The sequence below is a fragment of the Colobus angolensis genome, unplaced genomic scaffold (assembly GCF_000951035.1).
Source record: "Colobus angolensis palliatus isolate OR3802 unplaced genomic scaffold, Cang.pa_1.0 Scaffold282, whole genome shotgun sequence".
Taxonomy (NCBI): domain Eukaryota; kingdom Metazoa; phylum Chordata; class Mammalia; order Primates; family Cercopithecidae; genus Colobus; species Colobus angolensis.
In genome coordinates, this window is record NW_012116066.1 from 1,839,420 (window position 1) to 1,860,190 (window position 20,771).

Consider the following 20,771-nt stretch of genomic DNA (forward strand, 5'->3'; position numbering starts at 1 on the left):
TGTTTTTTTGTTTTTTTGTTTTTTTTTTGAGACAAGGTCTCTGTTGCCCAGACTGTAGTGCAGTGTGGCATGATCTCAGGTCATTGCAACCTTCACTTTTCAGGCTCAAGTGATCCTCCCACCTCAGCCTCCAGAGTAGCTGGGACTACAGGTGTGCACCACCACATATGGCTAATATTTATTATTATTTCTTTTTTTGAAGAGACGGGGTTTCGCCACATTGCCCAGGCTGTTCTTGAACTCTTGGGCTCAAGAAATCTGTCTGCCTTGGCCTCCCTGCCTGACTCGGGATTACATGCATGAGCCATTGTGCCCAGCCAAGTTGGCTTTTTAAAAATAACTTTAAATTTCTGTGGTTTCAAAGAGCCAGAGACCATAAACCATCCTACAGTTAGTTTCTCACTCATTAGCTATAGACAGATTATTCTGCCTCCTGGGCTTGGTGTTTTTCTATTCCCTACCTGAAGATTATCCAAAAACAAACACACAAACCATTCTGCGAATAGGAAGGAATCAGTGTGTAGACTAAACCCACATTTGCCACCTGCTTCATATTCAACTAAACAACTAGGAACTCAAAGAATGACCTCCTAAAGTACAAAAAGGAAATATGAGAGCAATCTCACACTTAACCATTATTTTCAGACTTTTCATTATACTCAATGAAAAGAATATACCAGAACAATTGAACATACAGAAAAAAATTGACTAACAAGGTCTCTTTTTCTTTTCCTGTCAGTAAGAAGACTCACTTTTTTTTCAGGCCCTGAGGAAAAAAAGGTGGTTGGCTCTGCAGAAGCCTTTTGTCAGGTTGCAAAATTCCTAACACACTCCTAAGGAGGTAAAAAGGAGCAATGACATGGAAGGAGGGAGTATAAAGTGAGTCAGCTAGAATAAAGCTGGTTGCTTGGGAAACACTTTTCTTACATGAAAGTGACTACAAAAGGTTCACCAGGAAATTACCCTACAGCTTGATTTTCTTTTTATCCCCCTCTATCCTTTGTTATAAGGGAAACACAAAAGTAAGATGAGCTTAAGCAGTGCACCAAGGAACTGAATCAAGCAGAGCAAAGAATAGCTTGCCTGTACAAAGGAGGTGCTAGGATTCTAAGGTCCTTGAGGTGAACAGGGTATGAGCATAGATAAGGACTTAGCCAGTCATTAAAGTAAGCAACTAATTAAAGAGTTTTGATTTCTAAAGCCCAGCAAGTTGAAACAGTAAGATTTGACAGCAAACTAAGATCAACACTGAAGTGCTAAGTCTAAACAGGGAATCGGGTATCTGGTGCTCAGAAAACATTTAACAAGAACTCTTTCTTGGGCCCACTGAGGCCAGGCAGAAAAATGACGACAACAAAAAATGAAGCAAAAAACAAAAATAAAAACAAACAAAACTAACCCTAGGTTGAACCAAAAATTAAAAACACTTCAAGTTTAGAGAACAAGAGACTGTTCTGCTTTGTTCTTAAATCTTGCTCTAAGTGCACAGCTTTTAAATTTTGGTATGTAATACTGTACGCTGGAGTTGAAATGTATATAAGCACCTTCAACCTAAAGACAGTACTACTCAAACTGAAGAAACGGCATCTAAGAGAAAAATCATCTGCTGGCTTTTCAAACCCAAATCATTTGTAACAGTACCACTCTCATTCTCACAGTCCTATTTTAAGTTGACTACTAATATTTTAGGTTGACTATTACCAAAAGTGATAATCCCAACTAAACCTGAAAAGTCTAAAAACAGCAGTAAAAAAATAAGTGCTAGGCAATCATAAATTACATTTATGTACTGATTTTCCTAGTACATCCCAAAATGTCATGTAACTAGGCAGTAGAAAATAGAAATCACTCGAATTTCCTTGGATACAAAGCAATACTGGTTTATTGACAACATTCACAAAAAGCTGAGAATATAGTTATGACAATTATCTAATAGAAAATTAACTGAATCTTCAAGATGTGAATTGTTACTTTTATTACCTTTTGAAAGGACATTTAAATTTTAAATACTATGAAAACGTAGAATATATCTAAAATTAACTAATAATTATTTTATCAATGATATTAATAGAAATAGATAGAAAATTTGGCACAATGGCCCTATGTTTTTTGAAAGGTTTTGTGGCAATATTTGTAAATGATCTTTAATGAAATCAAAGGAAACTTTGTTGTGAAATATACATCTGTTCACATACAAGGTAATTACAAAACTTCAAGTGGACCTTTTCACAACTATATCTTATCTAAAATGACAACCTGATTTTTCAAAAATGATATATGTAGGGCAGATTTATGCCATATTCCTAAAGGAACAGCTTGATAATGTATTTACTGACATAAAGAGAAAACCATTTTCCTGGGCCTACTCAAGAATTCCAAACTAAAAACATTCTATTCTGCACATTCACAACCATTCAATAAATACCTACATTAAAACAATAACACCAAGGTAAGGCAGTTATATCACAATGTCCCAATTTGTTAAAGTAGGTTAGAATAAATCTATTAATGACTTAAAGTAATTTCCAGTAAAATCGAGACAGAAACAGATAACTAAATTTATGTCTGCCTAGAAAAATCAGTATCTAATTCAATCATGCTAGATCACTGTTAGTTTTGAAAAAGTAAACAAGATGTTGGGCTACAGGCTGTATTATAGAAGCTTTATTAAGTTAAAGTGCTAAGATTTTTTTGTTTTGTTTTGAGACGGAGTCTCACTCTGTCGCACAGGCTGGAGTGCAGTGGTGTGATCTTGGCTTACTGCAACCTCTGTCTCCCGGGTTCAAGGGATTCTCCTGCATCAGTCTACCGAGTAGCTGGAGGAGCTCCTCTGTGCCACCATCCCCAGCTTTTTGTATTTTTAGTAGAGACAGAATTTCACCATGTTGGCCAGGCTGATCTGGAATTCCTGACCTCAAGTGATCCACCTGCCTCGGTCTCCCAAAGTGCTGGGATTACAGGCATGATACACCATGAATGGCCATATTAATATGATTTTGTAAGTTACCTAAAACATTAAATGGAGTACTAATCTGTGTGGTGTGGTGGTTTTTTCTTTTTTGTTTGTTTGTTTTAGATGGAGTCTTGCTCTGCAGCCAGGCTGGAGCGCAGTGGCGCGATCGCGGCTCACTGCAATCTCCACCTCGCGGGTTCAAGCGATTCCCCTGCCTCAGCCTCCCAAATAGCTAGGACTACAGGCATGCACCATTATGCCCACCTAATTTTTAAAAACTTTTTGTAGAGATGAGGTCTTGCTACATTGCCCAGGCTGGTCTCAAACTCCTGGCTTCAAGTGATCCCTCCACCTCAGCCTCTCATGGCACTGGGATTACAGCCATGAGCTTCTGTACCTGGCCAATCCTTATTTTGAGCAAAACAGATAAACATATTTATAATTTAAAACTATTTTAGTTATACGAATTCTGAGGTTTTTAAGAGTTAAAAAAGTACGTCAAATAAATATAAAAAAAGAAAGACATATGGCTTTTAAAAAATAAAGACCCATACAACTATTCAGTCTTTACTGTTCTCTTCCTGTTTATTCAAGGGCTACAAAAGCAAGATAACACTTCCTATTAGTTTTCTAAACAGCTTTCTCAAATTAAAATGAATTAATCTAAAGTCCATTCTTTCTATAACCTATAGACATCATTGTTGTTAAAAGCTTGCTTATTTGGTAGCTGCTGATGATTAAGATACTTTTAAGTCATTTTAGCTAGTTTCTGACTACAGGTGTTCACCCCCATGCCCAGCTAATTTTTTGTATTTTTAGGTTTCACCATGTTGGCTACAATGGTCTTGATCTCCTGACCTCATGATCTGCCCGCCTTGGCCTCCCAAAGTGCTGGGATTACAGGCATGAGCCACCGTGCCTGGCTGTGTGTGTTTTAAGAATCAGGGTCTCACTCTGTTGCCCAGGCTGGAATGCAGTGGCACGATTATGGCTCACTATAGCTTTGAATTCTTGGGCTCAAGTAACCCCCCTCTACGCCCACCTAGCTGGGACTACAGGCAAATACCACCATGCCTGGTTAAGTTTAAAAAAAAAAAAATGTTAGAGACAGGGTCTCACTATGTTGGCCAGCGTGGTCTCAAGTACCTGGCCTCAAGGAGTCTTCCTGCCTCAGCCTCCTGGGTAGCTGGGATTACACGCATGAGCCACCATACCTGGTGGGGTACTTATTTTAAAAAATAAATGCCAGTAACCTCTAAATAAAAATTAGCATTCTAAAGCACCTGTCATGAGCCCCCCTTTTTAAAAATTTAAATTGATAAATTCTATTAGTGAACTGATTACACAGACTTCAAGATTTCTTGTTTTTCTTCTTCTGAGTTCACTGCTCATCACCAAAAATGAGCAGAGGAACAAAACTCAAACTATTTATTTTTTAAAATTAAAGAAAACCTACTGTTATTATCTTTGATAAAAGTTTTGATGGGAAAGAAAGTTGTAAACTAATGACAGAACAGAGACTGTCGTGTAACTGGTAGCTTTTAATTATTCATGTTTTCCTGCAATACCATGAATAACAGAAACTCAAATATATTTCAGTAAAATTTGCTATTAAGTACTTTATTTTCTAAATTTAATTTCTATGCTTTATGTACTTGAATTTCTACTTCTATATTCCTTTTCTAATGAAATATATATCAGGCCAGGTGCAGTGGCTCATGCCTGTAATCCCAGCACTTTGGGAGGCCGAGGAGGGAGGATCACAAGGTCAAGAGATGGAGACCATCCTGGCCAACATGGTGAAACACCGTCTCTACTAAAAATACAAAAATTAGCTGGGCATGGTGGCACACCAGCTACTCGGGAGGCTGAGGCAGGAGAATCACTTGAATCCGGGAGGCGGAGTGCCACTGCACTCCTCCAGCCTGGCAACAGAGTGAGACTCTGTCTCAAAAAAAAAAAAAGAAATATATATCAATTACTTGATATATATATTCTACAAAAATCTTCAATTATCTAGAATGCTTACCTACAGAACACACTATGTAAGTCAAGTTTAAGACCTTTACTATTTATTATTAAAAATTATTCAATCTTATTTATATCTTAAATAGTAATTACTAATCATTTAATTTTTTTTGTAATTACCCAGCTATTAGGAATACATTTTTCCCATTAGTTTGAAAGCCAATAGAGGTTTGATTAGGTAGAAAATGTTAATAACTACACTCTTTGTGACTACTACAAAACACATTTGAAGGGAAAGGGAAAAAGAAACATTTGTGTTTCTAGTTAGAGGCTTGTGGCCAAAAAATGAATCAGTTATACTAAAATAAAAACAAAACACAATACAGTACTGTGGCCTAACTAAGCAACTGACAACAATCTATAAAACAATTATAGTAAAAAAAAAAAAAATCTGGGATTAGGACTTTTTGACATGGCACAGAAACCCAAATCAGCAATGGCTCACATCCTGAGGGGGTTTCCCTTAGGAACAAAGAACATAACCCTTTGAAATGCAGTGAACAGTGCCTGGGATTCCAGCTCTTTCAGAAGCAAGGTCATTTTCTGACCTGGCTACCATACCGTAATCAATTATGTCAAAGCTTAAAATGAAGGGCACAAAAATACTGCTTTTTATTGTTTGAAACAGTAACTTTTTAAAAGAACTTTGAAAACAAATGCCCACCATTAGTTAGCATTATGGCGTTATCGTTCTTTGCATGTAACATGTAGCACTATAATATTTCTTTCTTACTGTGAACACATTCATTCCTGAAAAAAAGGTGGTAACAAGGAACTGATAGGAATGCAGGATAACTGGCAACACTTCCCAAGGTTTCACTTGTTAACATTTAATATTTACTGGGTACAGGGTGTCCCCAAGTTATGAAGATCCTATACATCCAAAGCACTCTCCTTGCCTCAGCTCCCTTACCTACCTCCTCTTATAGGAACTGGTACCTGTGTGTGGTTAGGGGTGACTGTAGATTGGAGAGAACCAGGAAGTTCAAAAGCAGAAGAAGTTGTGAAGAGCAGTAGATACCACAGAGCATGCTTACTCACCACCCTGTTCCCCAACTAAACCTTGTGTGTGCTAGTACACATAACTGTGGACTATGCTGGGAAATAAGGCAAAGGTTAAAAGTCAACAGCTAAGGGCTATGATCTGGGACATAATAGGCACAGTAAAGTGCACTTAAAGGAAAAAGAACTGATCTCAATCATTAACCTTAACCCTTAAGCCAAGCTAATAAAGATAAAATACCGATTGCAAAATACAGACAAACCTACTTGCTTTCACTCACAAAGCTACTAGTTTTATCAAGCTACCTGTTCATTTTGCTCACCTATCTTTCACTAATCCAAAGACTAAGCCCCACCTGTAACACTAAACAATCTTTATCAACTTGTCCACCATATCCAATGTAACCAATTTTTCCCTTACTTCTTCCAAAAGTTTCCCACCCTTTATATTTCTTCCATCACTGCCCTTCTCAGTTTTAAGGGACAAGAAGTAGTTATACTAGGAAATTTCTGTACTAATGACGATGAGTAAGCTAGGAAAGAAAAAGCTGGCAGTGAAAGGGGTGGAGTTGGGGCTGAGTGAAATGTTCAATCCACCTGCCATTTTAGTTTGGCATGGATAGGTAATATATTTTAAAAGACAGATTTTAAAAAAAATTCAATTGTTAACAGCACTGCTAATAACCAGAAAGATGATTCCCTCAGTCTTCCAATTTCGATGAATACTTTCAGGCACAGAATTAAGAGGACTGTGGATATTAAGTTCATCCGCAGCTATTCTTACCAGTTCAAGAACAATGTCAGAAAGAATACTCCCACCTCTTCTCTTGAGCTTGCTTAGTAATCAGGATGCTTGCTTCTGAGACAGTGAGTTTGCATATAGCACTACATACTATTTATAGGTTCTCTAGAAAGTTTGATTTGTGGTTCATAAGAATGCCCACGATTCAATGAGTTTTGTACTGGAATAGTCTATTACAATTAGTAGCGGCCAAGTAGGTTTTATACAGATATAGATAGCTTGTTACAGGTATGGCTTGTTCTGTATAGGATACCTATTAGAAAATACCATTCAATGTATACCTATGTAACAAAACTGCACGTTCTGCACATGTACCCCAGAACTTAAAGTATAATAATTAAAAAAAAAAAAACCATTCAAGTTTTCCCTTAGAAGTTTCAAAAAATCTTATATTTCATTCTCAGAGTTTTTTAAAAACTGACTCCTCCTTTGAAAAAGTTTAAAGATCAGGACTCTGGAGAAAGTGAAACCGCTCTAAAGTCTATTTGTACAATTAAAGATTTCCTTGAAGCATTATCATAATTTATAGTTTTATGTTTTTGCTTTTATTTTAAAGAGACAGAGTCTAGCTCTGTTGCCCAGGCCAGAGTACAGTAGCGTGATCGTAGCTCACTGCAACCTTGACCTCTCGGGCTCAAGCAATCCTCCTGCCTCAATCTCCCAAACAGCTAGGACTACAGCCATGCACCATCATGCCCTACTACAACTTTTAAAAACTTTGCAGAGATGAGGTCTTGCTACATTGCCCAGGCTGAACTCAAACTCCTGGCTTCAAGTGATCCCTCCACCTCAGCCTCTCACCGCACTGGGATTACAGCCATGAGCTTCTGTACCTGGCCAATCCTTATTTTGAGCAGAACAGGTAAACATATTTATAATTTAAAACTATTTTAGTTACATGAATTCTGAGGCTTTTAAGAGTTAAAAAAGTATGTCAAATAAATATTTAAAAAACAAAATACATATGGCTTTTAAAAAATAAAGACCCATACAACTATTCAGTCTTTACTGTTCTCTTCCTGTTTATTCAAGGGCTACCAAAGCAAGATAACACTTCCTATTAGTTTTCTAAACAGCTTTCTCAAATTAAAATGAATTAATCTAAAGGCTAAACATTCTTTCTACAACCTACAGAAATCATTTTTGTTAAAAGCTGGGTTATTTGGTAGCTGCTAATGATCAAGGATGCTTTTAAGTCATTTTAGCTAGTTTGTGATGATACTGAGTCTAAAATCACATTTGGAAATATATTTCGTAAATGGTCACCCTCGATCTGGAAATCAATTCTACCTGTTATTATAAAGGGACGGCTACTGGATGCAGTGATGCAATGCATTCAATCTTCAGGGCAATGACTAACACTGGATTGAGAAAATTAGTATGAGGAAATTGCTGCCTAAACATGTTTTTGTTAAACTGTATATGTTGAAAATGTTTAAAAAGGTTTGGAGACAAAAAGGTTTTGTGGACTTAAAAAACAACTGACTCTGATGGAATGCCAAATTGTGAACTGCCAGACAGTTGCCGCTGGTAATAGAACTCTAAGACCCGAAGCGCTCTGGCAGAACCTGATTATATGGTAATCCTAGTATCTGAGAGAAGGCAAAAGAGCTAGAAGAATAACTGATAGACTGGTTGCTATAGTAACCAAGATAAATTTGTATACTGACTGAGGAAAAACACTGGGGTTGCCATCAGGTATGAGGCCCACATTATGTCGTAGGTGCTTTTTCCTCGGTTTTGAATCATGAGATGACAGACTAACACAAAGACTGCTGAGTTTGAAATAAGGGAATAGAAAAAGTTTCACTCTGAAGAGTAGCTGGTTAGCTGAATAATATCCAACAGTGAGAGGGGAACAGACCTTGTGAAAGTTTGTAGATATTAGCCTAACTATGGATAGAAATGAGAAACATAGGTTATTTATCAATTCAAGCTAAGTATCAGTAGGACATCATAAAGTACCTACAATTTTTGTTACTTTAACTTTGATTTGAGGTATTTCTTATAGGTTATTAATCTTTTAGAGAAGGGGTTATTTAATTCATGCTGTGAACATGTTTATCAAAATGATGGGATTTGTCGTATCTCAGTTATCCATGCCCCAGGAAGCAGCACTGTAACTTGGACTCTATACCTACTGCTGGGGCTACCTTTACCTCCTCCACCTCCATCACCACAACCTGCATGATCTCTTTATACTCCCTTCCTTCACCTCTAATACTACCCCAGGAAGTAACTACCAAAATTGCAGAGTATGAGGAAGAAACAAACAGCCTCTTAAAGGTGCTTCCCTGGCAAATTCACCTGATTTTGTCAAAGTCTTAACAATGAACTGAAGAGTACAAACACATGTGTTTGGTAATGTAAAGGTTATACAGTAAGTCTAAAATACCAGTAATTAGAAATTACTTTCTGTTTAAGACCACCACTGTACTTCACATCCTAAAACTATTTAGGTTTTTAATATTTTTTAAAGTCAAAGGCCAGGTGCAGTGGTGCATACCTGTAATCTCAGCACTTTGGGAGGTCGAGGCTGGGTCAATCAGTTGAGCCCAGGAGTTCGAGACTAGCCTGAGCAACATGGTGAAACCCCATCTCTACAAAAAATACAAAAATTAGCCAGGCGTGGTGGTGCACATCTGTGGTCCCAGCAGCTACTTGGGAGGTTGAGGTGGGAGGATCACCTGAGCCTGGGGAGGTTGAGGCTGCAGTAAGCTGAGATTGCACCATTGCACTCTAGCCTGGGTGACAGAGTGAGACCCTGTCTCAAAAAGCAAAAAAAGAAAACAAATTTTATCTGTCCTATCTTATGAAGTAGATTATCACAAGAAGAGAATAAAGTTTTCAATTTACAGGAGTTCATACAGATTCAACTTGAGCCCCAAAACTGCCATGCCACTATGGACTATCCTACCCCCATGAGTTATCAATTGACAGTTGGAAGTCACTAAATATAACTTGTTTATTTATTTATTTATTTATTTTATTTTTTTGAGACAGAGTCTTGCTCTGTTGCCCAGGCTGGAGTGCAGCGGCACAACCACGGCTCACTGCAATCTCCGCCTTCCGGGTTCAAGCGATTCTCCTGAATCAGCCTCCCAAGTAGCTGGGTGTGTGCTACCATGCTCAGCTAATTTTTGTATATTTAGTAGAGATGGGGTTTGACCACGTTGGCCAGGCTGGTCTCAAACTCCTAACCTAAGGTGATCCATCTACCTCAGCCTCCCAAAGTGCTGAGATTACAGGCGTGAAAAATGGTGTCTGGCCGTATGTCACTAAATTTAGAACTTGAATTTACTAATTAATATATAGAGGGTTTTTTTTTTCTCACTTCAATATGATATTACATGAGTGTGATAAAACAGCATTGGTAAATATATTTCTATCACTTCACAAAACCTTCAGTAATCAAATTTGTGATCAAATGTCAACTCCTCAACAAACAGCCATTTCTAAGGAAATTTTCCTAAAATAATAAATATTGCACAGATTTTTTAAAATTAAAATTTGTATCAATTTTCAATTCAGAGAGAAATGTTTCTGACACCTAAGTAAAGTGAGAAGCTGAGTTTTCAACAAAGGCAGCTACACACCTTTTTGTTTTTCAGACCTAACAATTATTCAGGACAGTTTGGTCTCAGTTCCCATGACTTAACATTTTATCATTATTCCAACCTGAATGTGATAGACTGCAGTTAATACTAACTAAACGCTTAAGAATAAAATAATACAAATAATCACTGTTCTTAGACAAGCTATTTTGCCATTGTTTTTCACCCTGGCTTGGAGAAAACTAGTGGGCAAAACTTAGGATTCTACAACAGTTCAAGGCCTCTGATAGGCAAGGTATGAAGAAACAGTCAAGTAAATCATCTTAAGAGCCCAGCTAATAGGGTAAGTGCCAGAAACCTATGGCAGGAACACCCAGCAATACTTTCCCTCCGGCCACAGACATGGTAGCATGGTATAAGTGAGGTATCAAGAGACCTGGGCGCTAGTTCCAAGTCTGCCCTTATTAGCAATGTGTCACTTCCCCTCTCAGATCTAAATTTCACTTTCAGTTACAAGGGAAGGCTGGGCTAAAATGATCTCCAGTCCCTTCCTACTCTAAAAATGTTATGATTCTATCCTTCTTCCAAGGCCTCAAAAATATTTTGGCTGCCACTAAAAAAAAAAAGAGTGCTGAAAATGTTACATTTATTTTTACAACATGTTCTCAGTGCCAGCCTCTAGTATGTGTAAGTATAAACCACATGAGCTAGCAGGGGCATTCATCTCATATATAATTTACCCAGTGAATACTTAATTTCAAATTTATGGGTCTTGAACTATGTACCAAACACCATTAAGTTAAACTAAAAGGTTAAAAAAAAATCAAGGAAAGATTTACCAAGAATAAAAGCTTATCAATAGAAGCACACTATTAAACCTCAATATAAAGACGTTTAGAGTTGGAAGGGTTCTCAAGAGTGTAATCCCCTCAGTTTAAAGACCAGGAAATAAATGACTCACAGTCCAGGGCTCTTTTCTAGTATACCACACAGTTCCTCCTCTCTTTCCTGCTCTATCAAAAGACAGCCCGGTAGCAGAAAGAACACCAGACAGTCAAATTGATCAGGTTCTAGACCTAGCTCCACCATTAATTTGCTGTGGCAGCTTTTACAAGTTCCTTTCTCTCTCTAGGTTTCAGTTTTCACAACATTTTACACGAAGGAGTTTAACTAGATAGATGTCCCTTCTAGCTGCAATAGAGTATGATCTTGCAAAATTCCTATGACAAAACGAAAACACACTTTGCTGAAAGAAAGTGGAATTTCTTGCCAAGAGAACAAAAAAGTTTGGGCTGCTGGTTTTAAAGATGTATCAGTTAAATTCAGCAACTTGGTCCTAAAGCATTTTACTCCAGAATCTACCAGGGGAGGATCTCTCTCCACCTCTCTGTCCCTGCTCTCACTGCCCTCCACAGAAAAAAAAAAAAAAAAAAATACTGGACTAGGAGTCTGAAGATCTGGTTTCAAATCCCAGTTCTGCTACTTAAAAGCTCTCTCCTAGGACAATTCACTTAACCGTCTCTGAGTCTAAGGTTCCTAGGCCAGGCACAGCTGACGTCTGTAATCCCAGTACTGTGGGAGGCTGAGGTGGGCGGATCATGAAGTCAGGAGTTCAAGACCAGCCTGAACAACATGGTGAAACCCTGTCTACTAAAAATTAGCTGGGCGTGGTGGCACACACCTGTAATCCCAGCTACTCAGGAGGCTGAGGCAGGAGAATCTCTTGAACCCGGGAAGTGAAGGTTGCAGTGAGCAGAGATCACGCCACTGCACTCCAGCCTGGGTGACAGAGTGAGACTTGGTCTCGGAAAAAAAAAAAAAGTTCCTCATACATAAAAATGAAGGTAAAAATGAAGATAAAAATGAGAAAACCTGCCCCTGGCGAGATGGCTCATGCCTGATAGTAATCCCAGAACCGTGGAAGGCTGAGGTGGGAGGACTGCTTGAAGCCAGGAGTTTGAGACCAGCCTGGGCAACATAGCAAGACCCCATCTCTAAAAAAGCCTTTAGCTGAGCAGGGTGGTATGCACCTGTGGGAAGATAACTTGAGCTTAGGAGTTTGAGGCAGCAGTGAGCCATGATCTTGCCACGTCTCCATCCTGGGCAACAGAGTGAGACCCTGTCTTGAAAAAGAAAAAAAAAAAAAAAGAAAGAAAAAGAAAAAAGAAAATAAGAAACCCTGACCTAAAGTATCAATAAAAAAGCATCATAAATATGGTATATATTGCAAAGCTGGGCAAGTGAAGATGATCTGCCACTGTGGAAAAGTAGGCTATATTGGAATTAAAAGTCTCTAAAAAAACTGGGCTGATTCTTATTAAATTTGCTTTCAAAGAGTAGATTAATAAAGCTGAAGACATCATTGGAAGGAAAATGCAAGACATAAATTAATTTTAGGAAACAGCCTGGGTATTAGGAATGTGCTAATTAACAAAACACGAGATAAGTCTCCACTGCCTATTCAGTTTACTACAATTTGTTGACATAGTCTGTGTACTCCCAAACACACAACAGCAAGGAACATTTCTGAAGTGCCCAAATTCCGTCTATTAACCTTAGAAATTGTATAGTTTGCCACTCCAGATCATATCAAGGAACAGAACATATTTCTGATGACCAGTATCTAGTAACGCAATCTGTCTCCACAAATCAAGATTTTTCACTACATTTCCAGGTTATAAATTGCCCACACAGATCTCCTCATAGTGTCTTATGCAAATGATACAACCTTTAACAAAGGATAGAGGAAAATGTAAATGATGCTAACCTTTTTCTACCCTCTCAGTGCTGCCAGTTCTTTTCAGATGCAGTTCTCCAGATTAGTCTATTCTCTTTCCAATCCTCTAATACAGAAAGGAGCCCTGAAATCCACAAACTGACCCTGTAGTTTTATCCATAGAGCTCAACACACTTAGTAATTGGGCAGGTTAAAGTTAAAATTAGAAAGCTGAGTTCCGAGAAACTTTTTTAGTCTTCACCTAATATCAGAGGATCAAAGTGCTTGAGAAGCTATATTATCTCATGAGGGAAGAAGTGACTCTATCAATTCTGTCAAAATGACTCATCCGGTTTGGATAAGTAAAATAGCTCCAAGTTCTATATATCTCCCAAAGTAAGCTCTGTGTAAAGTTAACAAATATGCCAATGCCAAGAAAGGAAGGAGACGAGCACGAACACTGTGAATGCTTTCTCTGTGCCCAGGTACTGGACTAGACAGTTTACACAGGTCCTGATATAACTTGAGTCCTTTGAAATTAAACTTACTCAATGGAAAGAAACAATATCCACAGAGTAGTTCTAAACTGATCATCTCATAAACTGATGATTTCCCTCCCCCACCCCAATACACACACACAAAAGTACCAAAGGACTTGGTCTCTCATTTAATCTGAATTGTCAGTTCATTACTGTGAAGGGAAAACCACACACAAAACAATTAAATTTCACGGAAATCCAATACATTTCAAAACCCAAATGTATTTCCTATCCTCTACACTTAGCTCTAAACTTGTCTCAGATATTGAACTTGAAGGAGATTCGGTGCCATCTCAAGATTGGCCATTGCCACCCCAAAATCCCACAACAGTGACATGAAGGTTGTTGGAAAGACACATATCTGAAATCTACCAAAGTACATTGCTTTCTGATTTTATTACTGTAACTTTTTGGTGTATATTGTGTATAAACACACATTAGTTTTTAGAATGACTTCTAGCATGCATGGCTAACTATACTTGCATCACAGGGGGTATTTCTCCCACGGAGTAAGTATGAGAATTGAAGGCAGTGAACTTCTGGAACCATATTAGTCCTTTATACTAACATACAAATTTTACCAATCCTCAAGTTCTTACAGCATGAAAATATATTTCACTGCCTCTATTTCCACGTACATTCATAGGGGAGTTCGGCGAAATCGCTTTAAAGCACTACTCCAACTTTGAAAAGTGGAGAAGTGGGTAAGTAAATACAAGTCCTAGTCAAGCGAGCATTCCAACTACTGTACTTCCTATTCAGAATCACCCATATTAATCACCACTAAAACATCGTGCAGAATTAGATAAAGAACACAAAGCTGGGGCTCTCCTTCCAATCACCAGATTACTCAGCACTTGTTTGTCCCTCTGCAGTCAGTTGTGCACATTTCTTCTGTCTGGCCATCCTTTTAGACCGCATTCTTCCTAATAGGGACCGTGTATTCTATTTCCTTTAACTCATGACAAGGTGTTATTTTAATAAAACACTGTTGATCTAGAGTACATTCGCTAGAGGACTTTCTTAAGCAAATACCCAACCTTCCCCCCCGCTCATTTTCGCTGTGTGCAAGAAAAAGAGGACAGCAAATAGGGGAGAGTTACAGCCACCTCTGAAGTGAATAGGTAAGTTAGCGGTAAACGGGAGGATAAAAAACTACAAGTTACATTTCTCGTGTTACTGCTCCTTTAATCTACGATCCCCGAGGCCAAAACCGATGTTTGAAAGGTAAGCTCAGAACCCCACAGATACAAATCTCCGACTCTCAGGCACGTAAGCTGTTCCCCCTCACAGAAGGCTGGATCAGAAGAGAAACGGGCTCCGAGAGAGACCTTGGGACCGTTCAGTAGGGAAACGGCCGGGAGGCTGCCTGAGGTGGGCGACTCCCCCTTCTCAGCGTCACCCCACCCTAAGAAGCCCCAGGTCTGGGTTCTGAAGCGCTCCAGTGAGACGGAGAGGAACAGCGGTGGCGGACACAGCGGGACCTGGGAGGGGTGTAGGGGGAAGGCACAGGAGATGCGGGGGGCCTGGGATGCCCGGCTTCCTGGCCACAGCTGCAGTTACTTACCCCACGGGGTAGCCGCCCCCTAGGTGCACATCTTCAGGGGCATCATAGAATTCCTCGGTGTCGCTTTCCGACGCCATTTATAGGACACACCCGCGGGTGAGGGGGCCGGCGCCGCCTGGAGGAAGGGTGACTCTTGTCTCCTCCTCGTCGACCTCCACCCGGGCGAGACTGGGGAAGTGGGTCCCGGGCGAGGCTGAGGGAGCAGACGATCTGAAGAGAGGAGACTGTTAAGGAAAGGTGGCCGCCCTCAGTTGCCGGGCTTCGGGAATGACCGGCAAAGCGGCCGCCTGACGAGGCGGCGGTGGGTCCACGGACTGTTGCTGCCACCGCTCCCAGTGATAGGTGTATAAGGAGCGCAAAAGAGGCGGTGGCTCTTCGCAGTGGGGGAGGAAGGGCGCGCCGGCGACAGCAGCTCCAGTTTCTCCTGCAGCAGCAATTTACAGCAGCTGGAAGAGCTAGTTGCCCGCAAAATACCGACGCGCACCTACCCTCGCGAGATTTCGGGAGGGGCGGTAACATGTGGGCGGGGCGAAGAGGTGGCGGGGGCGGTTCCAGAGAGGCAGCGCTCTGATTACTTCTGCCCGGGAAGCCTATCAAAACGGCGCAAGCGCGTTGAGGGCGTTCGGTGAGGACCGGAAGTAGCCGAGAAGGGAGGGGTTGAGCCTCCCGAAGGGAGGAGTCTAGCAGCTTGGTGCCCGGGCTTTGAGAGCGCGCGCCCGACGTAGGTGGGGTCAGTCAGAACGCCTTACTCCCTAACTGCAGTTCCAAAGAGACGAATTTTGAGAGGGATGATTTTGGGTCAGTCTTCTTCTTGTAAAGAAATGCTCTCGGGAAACGTTGGTGTGGACATTTTGGCGTATATTTCCGATGTCTTACTATCCAAGCCCGGAATGTCCCACCCTAGGGCGTCGGCAGGTCCACCACCTCTGGCGTTACTAGAATAACTCGCCCTTATTGACTAGATCTTTAATTGAGATCCCTAGATACGATCCTGCCTGCCAGAGGGTGGGGTCCTTGAGATATACCCGGGGAGTGTGCCAATTCCATGGAGTAATGATGGATTTATTGCTGGAGCTGAGCCAGTATAAGGCCTCCGGTTACTTTTTCTCCGCACATGTCTGTCGCTGCCGACACAATGCGAGAGAAGTTCTTACTGCCCAAGATGTGCGTCAGCTAAATGGTAAATATTTATTGAGCAGATATCATCGCAAGCCTACGAGCTAATGGCTTAATTCTGATCCTCAACTGCCCAGCGTCCGGTGATAAAAATAGAAAGGTACTTTTTAAAAAACCGAAATGTTCTTAAACCACGGGTCATTGACCATCAAGGTGATAACATTGACTTTCAATATGATCACACAGCATATTTGTTTCTCCAACTGACGTCATGATAGGCATTTTGAGCTGTTCGAGCAGCCTCAATTACTACTCAAGAAAAGGCTGGATTGGAGCCAGGAGTATGGCCTCAGAGAGGCTGGAAACGGGCTCTAGACTTTGTCAAGCAATGAGGGCAAGGTCTGCTGTGGTCTGGTGGACTTCGGTAAAAACCAAATGTCATATACTGCATATTCTATAACACCCCAGGGAGTTTAGGGAAAACACTGCATAATCAAATATATTAATATTTTTGCAGCAAGATACATGATTGTTCGTACAGGATAAATAAATACAAGTAAATAACCTCATTCAGTTTGAGTCAGACGCTTCTGCCAAATAAGTTTAGGATAGACTTATTTGACTGTCAAATAAATTACTTATAAAACCCCAGAAACTTGGTTTCCAGAGCTTTTGGGGCTTCAGAATTGGAGACAAGGGATTTGTGGATCCTTGTGAGGGTATGACTTTTGTCAAAACTAAAAATTATTAGGTTTTATGTGTCTTAAACATGTTAATTAACTTCCTAGATATAAAAATGTAACTCAAAGTACTAACTTTTAAAAACGTTTTGCTAAGATAGGTTTTTTTGTTTTCTTTTTGGATTATGGAAAGATGCAAGATATAAGGTAGGGAAAGATACATTTATGGAAAGATGTAACTACCTGAATGTATTCTCTTCCTAGTTATCTGATAGTGAATTTATGGCTTCCAAAAAAAAAGTTAGTTTTCTCTATATGATAGAGGTGTTAGTTCCAGGCGCGGTGGCTCACGCTCGTAATCCCTGCACTTTGGGAGGCCAAGGCAGGCAGATTTCTTGAGCTCAAGAGTTTCAGACCAGCCTGGGCAACATGGTGAAACCCCGTCTCTACAAAAACTTCAAAATTTAGCTGGGTGTGCTGGTGTGTGCCTATGGTCCCAACTACTGTGGAGGATGAGGTGGGAGAATCGCTTGAGCCCAGGAGGTTGAGGCTGCAGTGAGCTGAGATAACACCACAGCACTCCAGACTGGGCAGCAGAGCCACACCCTGTCTCACCAAAAAAAAAAAAAAAAAAAAAAAAAAATTCCGTGTATGGAAACCAGTCACTCAGTTCAGTAAACATACACAATTTGGTGTCATGCGGTGTTCTAGATGCTAAGGACAATTCATAGATTAAAAAGACAACTAGATCCGGCGCGGTGGCTCACACCTGTAATCCCAGCACTTTGGGAGGCCGAGATGCGTGGACATGCGCGGATCACTTGAGGTCAGGAGTTTGAGACCAGCCTGGCCAACCTGGCAAAATCCTGTCTCTACTAAAAATACAAAAGTTAGCCAGACATGGTAGCACTTGCCTGTTGTCCCAGCTACTCAGGAGGCTGAGGTAGGAGAATCGCTTGAACCCGGGAGGCGGAGGTTGCAGTGAGCTGAACTTGTGCCACTGCATTCCAGCCTGGGCGACAGAGCGAGACCCTGTCTCAAAAACAATAGCAATAGTAACAAAGACAAAACAGAAAAAGACAACTTAAGTTTCTACCTACAAGGAGCTAATAATCTAGCAGTGGAGACAAATACGGAGTCCTAGTTTGGTGCTTTTTTTTTTTTTTTTTCAATATACCGTATCTTGGACCTTTTAAGCTGCCTTAAACATTATACTTAGAAAAGGTAAAATGAATAGGAATGATAAACTGGTAACATTTTTAGAGCTTTTAAAGTTGTCTGTTTAAATGCTTTTATCAATTGCATGAGAAAGCCAATTGCTAGAATGAATTGCTGGAAACGTTAAAACACATATAAACACTGCCCATCATCACTTTTAAAAATGTAAAAGATGTGTTTATTTCGCCTGCAATATCAGTTCTTGAGTTTTAAAGCAGCAGATTTTAAGTATCATCCAAGGCAGTGGTTTTGAAACTGTTCTCTGTATTAGAAATGGAACCTTAATCAAACTTAATTTTATGCAAAAGTCCATATAGTATACAAAATAAAAACTGCTGTATTTGAAATAGGGTTTCAAAGTTGAGGTCCCTGTCTGTTTGACCTTCCTTGAATCTCCAGAGACTGTCCTAAGGCCCGATAAAAAAAAAAAAGAACAAATGAAAAACTATTGGTCCAAAGCAGAGGTTGGCAAATTATGGTCCACTGGACAAATCTGTCCCACTCTCTGTTTTTGTAAATAGCATATTGTTGGAACATAGCCAGGACTATTTGTTTGTGTATTACATATGGCCGCTATCGTGGCAGAGTTGAGTAGCTGGGACAGAGACTGTGTGACCCACAAAGTCTAAAATATTTACTATCAGGCCTTTTTTACAGAAAAATTTGCAGATCCTTAGTCCATAAGATACTATTTTCTAGGATACCTCAGAACTAAAAATACCCTCAAATTAAATGGTTTCAGCAGATCATATGATGCTGCAAAATCATGTGTGTAGATAAGAATAAAACCTTTCCTCCCTAGCTCATTCCCAATGACTATTAAAATTTCATAGATCTAAGGGTAAGGTGGGTTTAAGGAAAATTTTTATGCTTAACTAAATTGCTTATCTGCATAGCAAGTACTCTACTCTCCAAAGACTAGATGCCACAGCCACTGTATGGAACAACTTATCTGTGAGATGTTCATTCTCTCCTCTTGGCAAGAATAATACAAACTGGCAACATCCTTGAGGCCAATTTTGCTTCAACCCCAAGGGTAACGAGTCACTCAGAACATCAGTGTTCCAAGTACATCCTAATGCATGTAGCCTTTTGTTACAACCAAGAGCTAAAGTGATAACTCAGGAAAAAATATTTTTTTATTTACAGTGTTAGGTGATATGAGACATAATGTTGACAGGAGAGGATTTAATATTACTCACTATGTTGCCCAGGCTGGTCTTGAACTCCTAGCCTCAAGTGATCCTCTTGCCTTGGCCTCCCGAAGTGTTGGGATTACAGGCATGAGCCACTGTACCTGGTCTACAACCTGCAACCCTTCTGATACCTACTTCCACAAGCAAATTTCAGGTCTTTTTCAAAATAAAGTGCCATCTTTATTGTAGCATTTATGTATTTCCTAATCATTTTACATGTGTAAAACTGTACTGCCATTTTTATTAGGTTCATATCTTTTTGTGTATATATCACTGATGAAATTTTTGAATGTTGTGCCCCTACCCCATTTTCCCCATAAGTCTTGTGGTTTTTATTGAACAATTTTGCATAGCAGAGTGATTTTTAGGAATGCCCATGCCCCTTTATAGCAGAACTGACTGTAGTCCAGATGTGGTAGCTTCAGGCATGGCTGGATCCAGGGCCCAAGATATAGCAATATGCTCTCTCTTTCTGTCCATCTGCTTCTTCTTGTGCTTTGGCTTCAATTTTCCTACTGCAAACAACTTCCTTCTTGTAGTTAGTGAAGATGGCTACAAGGAACTTTAGCTTATAATGTCTTAATAACTCTCAGTCCCAAAGGAAGTGAGACTTTCTCTGTCAGTGTTTATATATTAAATCTCAGATAGGATGTTAATTGGTCTTAGAAGGCCCATCTAGCTAGGAGCATACAGAACTCTCATTTGTTCAGGCCTGGGTCAGCTGATTCCTTGCCACTTGCCAAATCAGGAGAGACTACTGTGGTTATCTTCCTTACTAGGACTGCATAGAATATTCAGCGGATGTGCTTTCAAGGAAAGGATACTAGCAAAACACACAAGCAAAAGGATACTAGCAGACAGTAGCAGCATGTTTATATAAGTTATTAAGAGGTAAGTCTCTATATATATTGACATGAAAGCTCATAAAGTGTTAAATGAAAACAGTGTTACAGAATACTGTGTATAGAATAATCCCATTCATGTCAGTCATTTATGCACATGTGTATACCTCTGTGTATGGAGAATTCTGGAAAAATATTCACAAAGGATTTACGGCGAGCATCTTTTGTTGCTGACTAAAATAATAATAATAATAATAAGAGGTTTGTGCCTTATTTGTGCCTTTGTGTAGTGATTTTCTACAACGAATATGTATTACTTTGTTTAAATAAGACAGAATTATTAAAAGAAAACATATAATCTATCATATACAAGGTAGATTTACATACAAAATTAAGATCTAAAATTCATTTCCAACATAGTGCATAACTATGAGTCCTGGGCCTAATGTAGGTAAAACAGTTTCTGGAACACTTCAATAAATACCACCAAGAAGCTGAACTTTGAAAAATACCCACAAAGCAAATCTTGAAATGCAATTAGTCTACCAGTAGAAAGTC

The 20,771-nt window shown here is 39.7% G+C and overlaps 1 protein-coding gene across 3 annotated transcripts in view; it reads right to left on the minus strand.

The window, feature by feature from the left end:
- The window catches only part of WDR44 (WD repeat domain 44), a 118,917-nt gene extending 103,179 nt beyond the window's left edge, over window positions 1–15,738 (minus strand). For all 3 annotated transcript variants that reach the window (XM_011948701.1, XM_011948700.1, XM_011948699.1), the window contains exon 1: window positions 15,162–15,738. In XM_011948701.1, the coding sequence (XP_011804091.1) occupies window positions 15,162–15,238 (77 nt within the window). In that variant the 5' untranslated portion in view covers window positions 15,239–15,738. The remainder of the gene's footprint in view (window positions 1–15,161) is intronic.
- Window positions 15,739–20,771: the final 5,033 nt, after the last annotated feature.